We start from the raw sequence: 13,118 nt of genomic DNA, 5'->3' as shown, positions 1-13,118 counted from the left end.
TTGCAGCTTTGTTACCTGACTTTCCTGTGCTAGATCCAGCCCTACTGGCTTATACTGCCTTACAACTTAGACACGGGCTCTGAGTATGTTTGTTTTCATTGCAGAAACATCTGTGACATCTCTTCTCACAAAAAAATTTGATACTAAAAGCAGAGGACGATGGCAAACATGGGTGCACTGTACACAAGTACCAGAAGATGTTCCTGATATTCATGTTGTTGTATTTGGAAGAAAAGGGAAATCCCCTGCACAGAAAGTCCAGAATCTGAATGATAATCCATTTTTGGTCGGTTTCTTTTTTATTTCACACAAATCTTACCAAACGGTTTCAGTAAAGTAAGAGTTGTAGCCAATATATGTGAATTGTGTGGAATGGTTTCTTGTCAGAGTTAATGTTTATACCTGCATGTCTTAAACAGCACTTGGAGAACTTCTCACATGTGGGCTAGTACATATCACTGATGAAAGCTCTCTTGAGCAAATGCCAATTTTGACCTGAAAACCATCATTAACTTTGAATTAAGATTAGTAGGCCTTAACAGGAAGAAAATAAATAATGAAGCTATTCCATACTTCCTTTACATTCTATTTCTCAACCCTCAACGGATCAGTTTTCACTACTTACAAGCTGTGTCTCTCTACAACAGTCCTGGGCTTGGGCAAATACCAATTCTGTAGCTTGCACGTGAACTTAATGGCAGGTTCTGGATGGGTGTGTGAGCTTTGGTCACCCCTTTCAAAAGGTTTTTATTATTAAATGTGGGAAAAAAAGTCATTACCTGTCTTTTGTAAAAAAGCAGTATGAGCATCACTTGCTTAACTGCTACAAGACAAAAAGTTACAAGCAGCAGTATATGATATGAATTACAGAAACCAGCCATCCTTTCTTTTGAGCACTAGAATAACTGAGAACAGAACCAATAGTGAGGGCTAGAAATCATCTTGAGTTCAAAATGTCAGTTCAAGTTTGACAGTAAAGATGTGATGGAGAGAAGGTGAATAGAAAAGTGAAAAGAATAGTAATATGATTCGTCTTGGAAATACAGAAGCAGTCAAGCATTTCCTTGCTTTTCATATGCTGGTCTAGGCTCTGCAGCCAATTCTCCCAGTTAAAAATAAATATAAATTATTATACAAATTAACTTGCAATCTTAATGAGACTTCCTTACTCTAACATTAATGTCCTTGACTAGTTAGTATTTTTACCTATTTTATTTATCTTTTTACCTGGACTTAAAGTGTGTCATCCAAATTGTTACATATAATGTATAGTTAACTTTTTTTCGTTATTTTTGTAACAGTTGACTGTTGGTGATATTGGCGATATAACAAAAGTTTCCTTTGTGTTATCTGGTCCACGCTTGGGGAGAGGAATCAAACTTCATAAGGTATTCCGCATACACTGCATGTAAACTTGTAACACTCTTCATAATACCAGTAAACATCTTTTGCTGAGAGACAGATTGTTAGCTTGGCTTTGTACCACACTAGCAAGGCCATGCACCTTTTTGCTCACTTAGCTGATATCTACAGATGATTACCTACAGTTTCCAGATCTCTGCGGGCAGATCTACCTTGTTTGTGCCTGCTGAAGTGCGTATAGCTATACCTATTCACTGATGTGCAGATCCATTCTGCATAGCTCATCATGACATGGAAGGCAGTGTTTTCTGCTGATGTTAGGAAATGTTAATCCCTGCATGCAAATACCGACAGTCTCCTGACAGAGAGCAACCTACTTGTGGAAACCAATTAAGCTCATATTTTAGTATTTACTCTTTACAACACAGTCATCAGTGGGCCTTAAACATCTGATTGTAGTTTAATATGCACTTAAGATCTCTAATACAAAGGGACAGAGAAATGATTTAATGCTGTCAATCTTATCATTCAACCAGGCTTTAAATGTACACCTTTCCCCAGGGTGAGTAGGAAGATTGAAAAGAAAGGTGTTGGGCCTGATAATACTTGGGCTTTGGGGAAAGACTTAAACTTGAAGGTTAATGCAAAGGAAAATAGTGTCAATGAGCTCTGCCTGTAGGCAAGGACCCAAAAAGCATTATGGACGTGGCATTGAATTATTCTGAAGTCAGTAAAAGAATGTTTTTCTGAACTGGGCCACACAGTACCTTAACCCTACCATGGATTTAAAAGATCAAAGGGTGATTCCCTAAACGAATAAACAGTTCAGAGTCTGTTCTGATAGGAAATGCTAGACAGCTTCATTCCAGGCTAAAATTTGAATGGGTTTATGCTACTCAAAGGAACATTAAATCTGAGTTTATGAGCTCCTCTGAGGACAGAGGAGGAGTTTATCTTGTTCATGCTTTCTCCCTAAATTTGTTCTTTGTCAGCTAGTTTTGTAGTCCTAGTTTAGGCTACAAGAATGGAAAGAATAAGTAAGCAAATCTAATTTCTCATTTTAAATATGCATTTCCAGGCCATTGATAAAGCATTCAGAAAATATATTGACACTACCCTCACTATATCCATTGTGCGACTATGTAATATAAGATTTTAGCTTCTAGAACTGGTGGCCTAAAACACGGCAGGAAATTAAAAAATGTAATAGCCTGCTTTCTGCTTTCTTTTCAAAGACAAGCCTCTGCAAATGGTTAAGCAATTTTTGTTCATACTTTTAAATACTTCAAAAGTTATTTCATAATTGTTTTATTAGTAGCTATAAATTGTTACAATCTACAAGAAGTCAATAGGTTGCTATAGACCTATGTAGTCTCTTCCACTGGTGCACTTACAACCCACAACATAAACCACAAGAACATATACTGCTTGTGCCACTAATATGCTTATAACATCTGTTACTCATTTATTAGTCTGTTTATAAATTATTTATACCTGGAAGCTTCATCATCTAAAATGTAACAAGTTGGTTTCACTTTAATAGGACTCTTACAGTGCAGGAAAGAATAGAGATGCTGTATAGAAATAGAAAGGCTACGGGAGGCAGTCAGTATGTGCAAGCTATGAATCAGTGGTCAAACCCCACCCCAGTTGGAAAGAATTCCCTTCATTGTTTTCTCCTTAAGTGAAGGAAGTAATAGCCAAAATTTCCGAAATTTCACAAAAACAGATTACAGATGAAACTGAAAGGGTAAAAAAGGAGATAAAATCCCTATATTCCTTTTGCTGCTCTCTGTTTTCTCTATTCAGGTGTTTAGAGCAGCTTCAGAATACCAGAGGTTTCTTGTTATCTCCTCTGGTTTTCTGCACGTTCTGTAAAAAAAGGTACAACCTTAGCTAAAATGTATGTGTTTTCTGTTACTTTTGAAGATTTGTGTACTCTAGACTAAGTACCTTTTTCTTGCTGAGAAATAGATTCTGACCCTTTCCAAAATAAAATACAGAATAAATTTTACTTCTGGATACCATATAGAAAGACTATATGATTTGGACATAAACTTCACACTTAGATGTAATCTTACAACTGGCAAGAATTTGTCAGGTACATTTTATTTTAAGGCCAAAGTATGCATAAATTTACACATCTTGTTTTTATGAGTCCAGTTTCTGCAGGTCGTCAGCCTGCATATGCAGGTAACCCTTAGTCCAGTTTTAATACAGCTAGGAGTTCGTGATACTTACTGATATTTAGTTAGGTATGTTTACATTGATAGAACTTAGGGACGATATTTTTGTATGAGAAGAAGTTAGACCTCTAGCGTGGGAAAATTCAGTTATTGCAAGTGCAAAAAATGGGTAAACAACTGGTTGCAATTTTAGTGGAATTTAATACTGTCTAAAGGAGAACACTGTTTATTCAAGTAATTGATGGTTTAATTCTGGAAATGGCCATGGGGAATTGTTTACTTTCATCTGGAAGCTTTTGCCTGATCTTGTGAAGCACTGGACACAAAGCATAAGCAGGAATGGAAAATGTTCAGTAATTACAGTTCTAGGAACTAAAGGGCAAGATGGTCTGGCAAAATTTTTAAGAGTGGAACTGTCAAATTCTTAATAACTTCAATTATATAATTCAATTATGTAAATCTTTATGCATGTCAAGCTTGCACTTGAAGTCTGTGTAAGGAAATCTGTACTCAGGATTTCCAAACAGTGGTACCTATATCCTGTACAATGAGCCACAAACTTCTGTTGCTGCTGCTGGTGTCAGTAGCAGTAATAACTCATCCCAGTAATTTTGGGAATTCCTGCCTAAGAATTTCAATTACTTAACGTCTTGATGAAATTTAGCTTTTGTTTCATTTTGTTTTGTTTTTAATGTTTTGGATATAATATTTCTATTCAAAGAGATTCTAAAGGCTGAAGAAACCATTTCTGCAAACTTGTAGTCATGATGAAGTTCAATCCTGTATATAATAGTTACCTGAAATGTTTCTGCATGTGCTTGATAGTTTGTCATTCTGCATTTTATAACCTGACCTAGGATGAAGTTCAAGTTCTGAGTTACCCTCCTGTGAATATGATCTCCACATTGACTGTCTCAGCATCTAGGACAGGCGGGTTCCCAAGGCTGTGCTTCCTCAGTTGGTTTGGAGGTTCTCAGTTCACAAATTTGGAACCTAATTTGCTCAGTCTCCACTGAATATTTAAAGTCAGGCGGAATGAAGCTGGACCTAAGCTCACACCTTCTATTGGAATTACTTCTTTAAATAATGTATTTCCACAGGGAGCCCTGAAGGCCACTGGACATGTAATTTCTGCCAACTTTGAAAACCCTAGCTGAGATATAGCAAGTCACATGTAAAGAAATAAAAAGCAGCAAAACAAATGTTTTTGCAAAATGGGCATCTGCTATTAAGATTGATGTAACTGTATTCATTCATTTGACATTCTGAAATTGCAAGTATATACAGGTCGATTTAATCTGTATCCTTCATTGGTTCCCTACAAATGGGTCCTATGCCTGTGTCAATATGCAATGAAAAATACACCTATAAACATCAGGCTGCAGAATCAGCAGCTTGCAGCAACTACTGTAGCTCTTCTTCCACAGAATCAAGGTAGCTTTTATAAAGTGTGCGCAGGTGTTAACAATAGGAAGAAATGTCAGTTTCTGTTGGGACAGAAATAAGAAATGAAATAATTCAGATAAATTAATTTCTTCCTCTGATTCTGCCTGCAGCTTCGGCTAAAAGACCTGGACACTAAACAAGAGCTGGGCTTTCACACTGAAGCCCGGTACCTGTTTGGAGAAGATGGATCTGAGACTGTGACAGAGCTAGCAGTGGTCAGGCCAGACAAGCCACCGCTCAGGGGTATGCTGCTGAACTGCAAAATAAATACATGAGGAAACGCACACGCACACAAAATTGTGACCTGCCTAATGGGGTGAACACAATGGGCAAGACTGCAAAGCTTTTTATATATATTAAGAAACAGCTTAAAATTATTGTTAAAGATTCATTCAATATGCCTGTGTAAACCGTGTAGGGTCTTTAATAAGGTGTATTGTCCAAGCTTTTTTTCTGTTTTAAAACAACTGACATGTATTGTTTTCACTAGGCTAAGTAGCAATTTGAAAGTCTAAAAAATGCGCAAAGCCCAGTTAGTATATTTCTGCTGAAATTTTCAAAAACCGACCGATTTACACTCGGTCAAGGAATAAATCACAGATTTTAAAAAGGCACGTGCAAAATCATAATGGTATGAATCACAAAAAGAAAAAACAGTCCTTTTTGAGGTTTTCTTCAAGCCCTGTTTCTGCCCCAGAAACTCTGTTTCATTTCATTTCATTATTGTATTTAAAATATAACATCTTCCTTTGTTCTGATTACATTTTATAAAATATTTAGAAAAGAATAGTCTGTGAACGGAAGTCTTAGTTAAAATATTTAAAACTTTTTGCATTTAATATCTAAGTGAAAGCTAGACTGCAAATGGAAATATATCTTAGCAGTCTGTTATATCATTTAGTTCTTCACAGAGCTTACAGAACCCGTAAAAATAAAAATCCTCTGTCATGCTGCCTCAAGGAATATGTACTATATAACTCATCAGCCAAAAGTCATGGCAAGCCATCCTTTGTAGTGAAGAATAATAACAGTGCATATCTATATAAATAGCTAAGACATTTCACCTGAACATATTAATTAATATTGGCCATAATTATCAAAATGCCAGACTAAAATGGTATTGAGACAGTCCAGATCAAAAAATGGATTTCAACTGTTATATCTGTGTTTTAATTTGGTAAAATGTTGTTAGAGTTGATAAATCCTAAGTCAGTTTAAGACCTTTAATTCCTACAAGAATTCAAAGCTTTTAACAAAGCCTGATAAAATCAGTGTGATTCTTTCAGTTGGTTTCAGTGACCAGATAAGTGACCAGTGATAAGATGATATTTTCTTTTTCTGTAATGTAAGCATAAGTTGTTGCATTGATTCATAAAGGGCATTTAATCTCTAACGCTGTACTGTGCTGTTGTGAGGCAGTTATTGAGCTATATGAGACTCAGAACATTAATGTCAATTACTGTAACTTCATTCTTTGGTCTTCAAATTAATCTTTTACCTAAAATAAATTGTTTTATAATGTTTGGCAATTACATTGCTAAATAGCCTGTTTTGGTAATGTCTTGTGTCACTGACAGGAGTTCTTTATCTGATCACTGTTCATACGGGAACATTGCCTGCATCAGGGACTGATGCAGATGTGTTTATCACAGTATTTGGAGAGCAGGGAGACTCCTGCAAAAGGAAACTAAGACACTCAGATTTTGAAAAAGGACAGGTTGGTACTGAGTTATTTCCCTTACATGTTTGCTTAATGTGTTTTATTATATTACTTTCTTCCAATACCATATTTCTTTTCAATTTTCAAATACAAGGGTTGATGTTACACTGTGGTAATCTGTGGAAAAGATGTGTTGCTTACTAAGTATAGATATTTTACCTGAATTGGGATTATGGTTTAAGAACAGTTTGAGTACCAATAAATTTAAAACTCACAAACCATCAGAACTCTTCTTATAAACTGGAATTGAACCCAACGATATACAAAATTCCGTGGCTTAGTTTTCAGTTATTCATGAAGCTGATATAAAAATATAGGGCTACTTCCTGTGACTGCTCCTTTAAAATCTGTTTTTTAAAAAGATCTGTCCAGATATAGTTGAAAGAGAGGTTTTAAAATGTGTTAGCTACTATACATCAATTGATTCATTTAAATATAGAATTGCAAAGAGGTAAAGCTGTTTGCAAACATACTGTGACTGCTCAAGATAAACCCTAGGAGAGATTTTCTGGTCAACCTTTGCTGATTACCATATTGATGATTATATCTACACAACATGTTCACACATACCCTGGACCCAGCCCGGATATGACTAGATTGGATTTAAAGAGACTTTACAGTGGATCAGGCAGGATCCTCTGTACTTATTTCATATAATTTCTTAAGAACTCTCATAGCTGAGATGCCTTAACTTTCCCAGGCAACCTGTTCCACTGCTTTGCTAGCCTTGCTTGCCCTCAGACTTTCTGACTTCCTGAGTTTCTGAAGACTGATCTTCCTTCATTTGTTTTAAAATGTCAAAATATTTTCTCAAGCATAGAAACATAGAAATCAGCCATGTCATCCTTGTGTCCCATAGTCATTGATAATTTTTCTTCTATGAATTTGTGTAAACTCTTTTTAAACACGAGATGAGTATCCACAGTCTCCTGTGATAGTATGGACTGCACTTTATCTGCAACCTATGTAAAACTTACACATACTAGTTTCACCTGATTTCCCTCCTTCTTTTACCAGAAGATACAGTGACTGTTTTTCTCTCCGTCACCCTCACTTTGCTATTCTTGATTTTACAGACTTCTATCCTCTGTGCACTTGTTTTGTCACTGGATTGTTTATTATTCCTTGTGTAGAAGAATGTCTCTTTAATCATCCTACTTACGCTTTCCTATATTTTTTTTCTGATGCTTCAGTAATACATTTGCAATCTCTTTAAAAATTTGCGATGACCTCCTCTGCTTCTCTTTTGTCTTCATCAGAGTTCTGTTGGCTCAGCTCTAGGTACCGTCTTCAGGCAACTGTTGCTCTAAACAGACTGTGTGATATAGCGTATAGAGCACTCGCAGGCAAGATTCCTACATTTATTTCTAAGCTCAGCCACTGTTTTACCTGATGATCTGAATATATACTTTTACCTTCCTTGTGTCCCTCATTTCCCACTGTGAAATGAAGATAACCGATAGTTTAGGCAAGAATGAAGAGAGGTAAGCATATATATTTCAATGAAGTTCCCTTTTTATTTACTACTGTATTAAATACATCCCTTAAAAATATTGTTACTCTCTCCATTTCATAGCAATAACCTCGTTCTTGATTCATAACAGTATTTATTGTCCTGGTGTCTAGTGAAATTATTATGCATTGGGAGATATTTAATAATTTGGCCATAGTCTTCCCACCCAAAGTGTTTAGGCATGGGTTTTTTTCCTTTTTTTACAGTCTCTTGCAACTTTTTTTTTTTTTTGGAAGATGTTATTGCAGAATGCCTGCTGCCTTAGGCCAAACTGTGTTATTAAAATATAGGAAGAGGTTTGTGCTGTTGATTGCCTGGAAGATGTTATTAAAAATATGGGTTAATTCTCAGCATTTTCGAGGGCAAGTGTTTATAGGCAATTAGAAGAGTTAATGAACAACATAAAGGTACATAGTTTGCGACATAATCTGGAGAAGAGGTCTGAAAAGAAATAATTTACATGGCACTGTCAAGCTGGATGTTGATACAGAGTCAGGGATACAGCTTTTAGTGTTAAAGAAATCAGAACCACTATACTGAGCAATAGAGAAGGGTGCTGAGTGCCTTCCCAAGCAGATCCTTTGTTTTAGGTGAGCTATTTTGTACTGTGGACAATGAAAGTTTTCTTCAGTTTAGCTATTTTGTGTATTCATGTTCTTCAGTGTGCAATAGATTCTTCGGAAAGGGTTGAGCAGCAACATGGCAAAGTGTTCTGATGATACTAAGTTATTTAAGGTAATAAATACGAAAATTGGTGGCAGAGATTGCAGAAGGACCTCACACAGAATGACTGGGTAATAAAATGGCAGATGAAATTAATTGTAGCTAAATGAAAAGCAGTGGCCGTGAGGGAGAAAACCCCTTAAAATTTCATGCAAAATCATGGGCTCTGAAATAGCTTTTCCCATAGGAAAGTGACCTTGGCATTAGGATAGCTCTGTAATGATGTCAGCCCAGTGCTCAGTAGAGGAAAAACCAAAGGAAAACAGAACAGATCAAATGTTTAGGAGTTATTAGAAAAAGTAAAAACCCAGCCACCCCAAAGCAGGAAATACAGTCATGTCTCCAGGTGAGTTCTTTAATAGATGCTGTGTTTTGTTTGGGTTCACTTGCCTAAGAAGTGCAAGAAGAATGTCAAGTGATATGAAATATCTTCCATACAAGGAACAACTAAGCAAGCAAGTACTTTTTGGCCTGGAAAATGAATGATGAGGGGAAGGGAGAGGGACATAAGAAACACAAAATGGCATAGAGAAAATCAGTAATTCTACTTTCTCATGAAACACAAAGGCTCAAGAGCATTAAATGAAACCTGCAGGTGGCAGATTCAAAACAAAAGGAGGTGGCTTTTTACACAGTGCATAATTAATCCATTTTACTTTCTTGCACAAGATGTTGCAGATGGTAAAAATGTAGGTTGGCGCAAAAAGCTATTGCACATTGACATGGAAGACAACTTTCCACTGAGAGCTGTTAAGTGCAAAGACACAATCTCTGGCTCAGGAAATCTCTGAACCACAAATTGCTAAAACCTGAGAGACTTTATATTCAAGAAGCATCTCTATATATTTGCCCTGTTTTTCAACTCTTCCCTAGAAATCTATTATTGGTAGCTGTTGGCAACAGGATACTAGACTAGATGGATCTGCGGTCTGACATACTACTACCAGTCTTACGGTCTTGTAACATAGAAGTAGATTAATAAAAAAGTGGGAATGAGGTTTTAGTGAGAGTATCTAAGAATAGAAGGTGAAAGGAAGGGATGTAAAGGGCAAGCTGTCTTGAGAAACAAGATTACGTCAGCAATATCACTGGAAAATATGGAATGGACAGGCAAAGAAAACAAAGTTAAGGAAACTTGAGATATGAAAAAAGGGTTCTCTGTTGACTGATAAAGGGCTGGAATATAAGTAAAAGCTAAGAAGACAGAAAATTGCAACAAAGCGTAAAGAGAGTAAAGTTGATTTAATTCCTACAGAAAGGTAAGGCTGGTTTATATTTATTTAAGTAATTGTATGTCTAACTTTTCACCAGTTTAATGGATTAAATAAATGGGGATTGTAATTTTGCCTAGCTAACACTTTATCTAAAGCAAGACAATTTAAACAAAATCCTTTTGGCTTTCATTAATTACACTCCCAGTAGTGTGTTTAATGTAGTTCCAAATGTCTTTATACTGAGGGGAAAAAAAAAAGAAGTGTGATGACATCATCCAAAAGTACATTCTTGCTAATGCTGAGGGAGTAGGCAATTTAATGTGTTATTATGAGAATTCATTGATAGCAATGGGTGATTATGACCACTGTTGTCTAATGACTGCTAATTATTATCACAAAGAATGAGACTAATGATAGGTCCCTTTTTCAGATAGAGTTAGCTGTGAAGGAACATGAATATTAGCAATACAGGCTATTTCCTCTAAGTCAAGGGTCATGTAGACTGACAAGAAAATCGTATTTGGCTCAGAACTCCAAAGAATAAAATTAAAAAGCAATGAGTACTCCTAAAAAGTTATTTACAAGATGTTCCTCACAGCTAGATCTTATTTTGGGCTACATATGCATTGCATGAAGGGCTATAACTTGCCATGGTAACTGTCTGGGGAGATCGTGGCTATATCAAGGTAAGAACGCTGGAAGTCCTGAGGCTGTAATAGGAATAACAACCCTGATGTTTTCTTTTTCTGAGCACATTGTAGAGAATAGTCCAACACAGACAGGAGAATGGACCAGATGACATAATTCTTTATAAAAATCATTTCTTCCTTCGTTGCTTTCTGGTCCTCATGCTTTTTCCTGCCTAGTGGCAAATTGGTTGGCAACAAATAAAAATTACAGCATCTGTTTCTACTATCCATCTGGGTTTTTTTTAATGTCACCCACACACATGCCCATGTATCTACCCACCCACTCATATTATCTCTTGCACGGAACACATTCATTCTCTCACTCACATAATTTATTCATCCCAACATGCACTAGTGCAGTTGCCATTTAGCTTTTGTTTACTGGTAGCCGTAGCAATATTTAAACAGATGTCTATTTACATCCGAAGAGCACATCAATTCTTGCCTGTATGCGTGCACAGCTTTAGTTATAGTTTCTAATGTCGGTATCTTCCTTTGTTTGCATAGTCATCAACAGTGTCAGTATATCTGTTCAGAGTTGAATAATACGACATTTCCAATTTGAAAAATAGGATGTCTTAGAATATAAAAGACTTTGAAATATTTAAAAGTAAAATGCTTTATCTAAACGAAAGTTCAATTTACTAGGCCTGTCCTGATATCTGAAGCACTCCCTTTCTTTTGGTTATGAGGGATTGGTTGAACTTAAATTTTCATGAGATTTCTGTAAGTAAATTAATGATCAGAGATTTCTTTCTACTCAGAATAGTGGAATGTTTTTCATAATAAAACTTGGGATGCAGTGATCATGAACAAGGAAAAATGTACATCTTCAAGGATCCACATATTTTATGAACGGAGTCTCCAAATATGAATGACAGCCTATAACATTTTTCTTTACTATCAGAAAGGAAAAGATACTTCAGCATTGAAAGGAATCTGTCTTTCCAAACATAATCTTAAAGACAGGTTACAAAATATATGGTTTAATAAGTTTGCTATTTATTTTGCCATTACCTTCTCAGGTTTGTATCTCTGAAATGAGAGCAGTAGACCTTGGACAGTTAAGCAAAGTGCTTGTTGAGCACCATAATGTGGGTTATGGAGCTGGATGGTACCTGGACCAAATTGTCATCCATGAATCAGGCAAGACTGATGGCCAATACATATTTCTTTGCCAGCAATGGTTAGACACTGGAGTTGGTGATGCACAGACAGAACGGATGTTGAAACTTCTTGGAAAAGTCAGGAATGGGATGTTGACGGGAAAGATCTATGGTAAGGTCCAAAATCATCAAAGCTCCTTCCAGCTTTTGTTTTAATTGTAATTTATGTTTTTCGGGGGGTTATTTTTAAGACTAAATCCAAAATACAGAAATCATATCGCTTAAATGTGAGTTGCATCTCTCACACTAGTTGTGTCTCCACTTTCCAGAGCTGGTAAATACAATTATAATATTCAGGGAAGAAAGACTAGAGCAGAAGGGAACTATTACATGACGGAGGCAATGAAGGAACAATGTTTTTAGTTGAGGCTAGAAAAAAGCTGAAGCATAAAGAGGTGGGTTGTTCCATATGGCAGCCAATGCAGAGCAGAAGGCTCCTGCAACAGTAATGAAATCACAAGAAGAGATACAAAAACTCTTTTAGCAGAATGAGATTTTCCCGTATGTTCATATATTTGCAGAAAGCATTTGCTTTTATTTGCAGTTTTCTTTTTTACTTACATCAATGGCACAAGTTCTTGCAAACAGTTAGTTGACCTGAACCCAATATCCTTTTCAAACTGTTTAATGAAAAAAAGACCAAAATTCAGAAACAACTTAGACACCGAAAACATGATAAGTCATTTATGCTTTGCCAGGGTATTGGATTTCTTAGCTCTCTCAAATGTCTTTTTTGAAGTGTAAAATGTTGGTTTGGGTCCACTTATGAAATATGAATCAGAACTGGTAGACCAAACTATGTAAAGTTTAACTAATGTAAAGGTGTGAATTTGCATTTTATATCAGCAGTTTTGTAAACTGATTTTTATTAATTTCTATGCTTATGGGTACTTCATTTTATGCTCAGAGAATTTTATTTATACATAGCTGCAGACACAGTCAGTAGTGTGTATTCTCATATTTAGTTACCTGTACTTAGTCCACTAGCGAATTTCTTATATCATCTAAGGAAATAGGAAGACAATGTCACTGACACAACAAAAAGACCGAATACTATCGAAATATAGAGTAGTGACAATTTCAGAATAAGAATTAGCTG

The 13,118-nt window shown here is 36.0% G+C and overlaps 1 protein-coding gene across 1 annotated transcript in view; it reads left to right on the top strand.

Annotated features, from left to right (window-relative positions):
• Positions 1-13,118, top strand: part of LOC104042565 (RP1 axonemal microtubule associated) — a 177,882-nt gene that overhangs the window by 125,849 nt on the left and 38,915 nt on the right. Inside the window, exons 40-44 of the mRNA XM_064445442.1 lie at positions 105-286; positions 1,302-1,388; positions 5,105-5,237; positions 6,572-6,711; positions 11,879-12,131. Of these exons, the coding sequence (XP_064301512.1) occupies positions 105-286; positions 1,302-1,388; positions 5,105-5,237; positions 6,572-6,711; positions 11,879-12,131 (795 nt within the window). The remainder of the gene's footprint in view (positions 1-104; positions 287-1,301; positions 1,389-5,104; positions 5,238-6,571; positions 6,712-11,878; positions 12,132-13,118) is intronic.

This window comes from Phalacrocorax carbo, chromosome 2 (genome assembly GCF_963921805.1).
Source record: "Phalacrocorax carbo chromosome 2, bPhaCar2.1, whole genome shotgun sequence".
Classification (NCBI taxonomy): Eukaryota; Metazoa; Chordata; class Aves; order Suliformes; family Phalacrocoracidae; genus Phalacrocorax; species Phalacrocorax carbo.
Note: the sequence above shows the minus strand (reverse complement) of the source record. Positions and strands in the feature narration are given on the sequence as shown.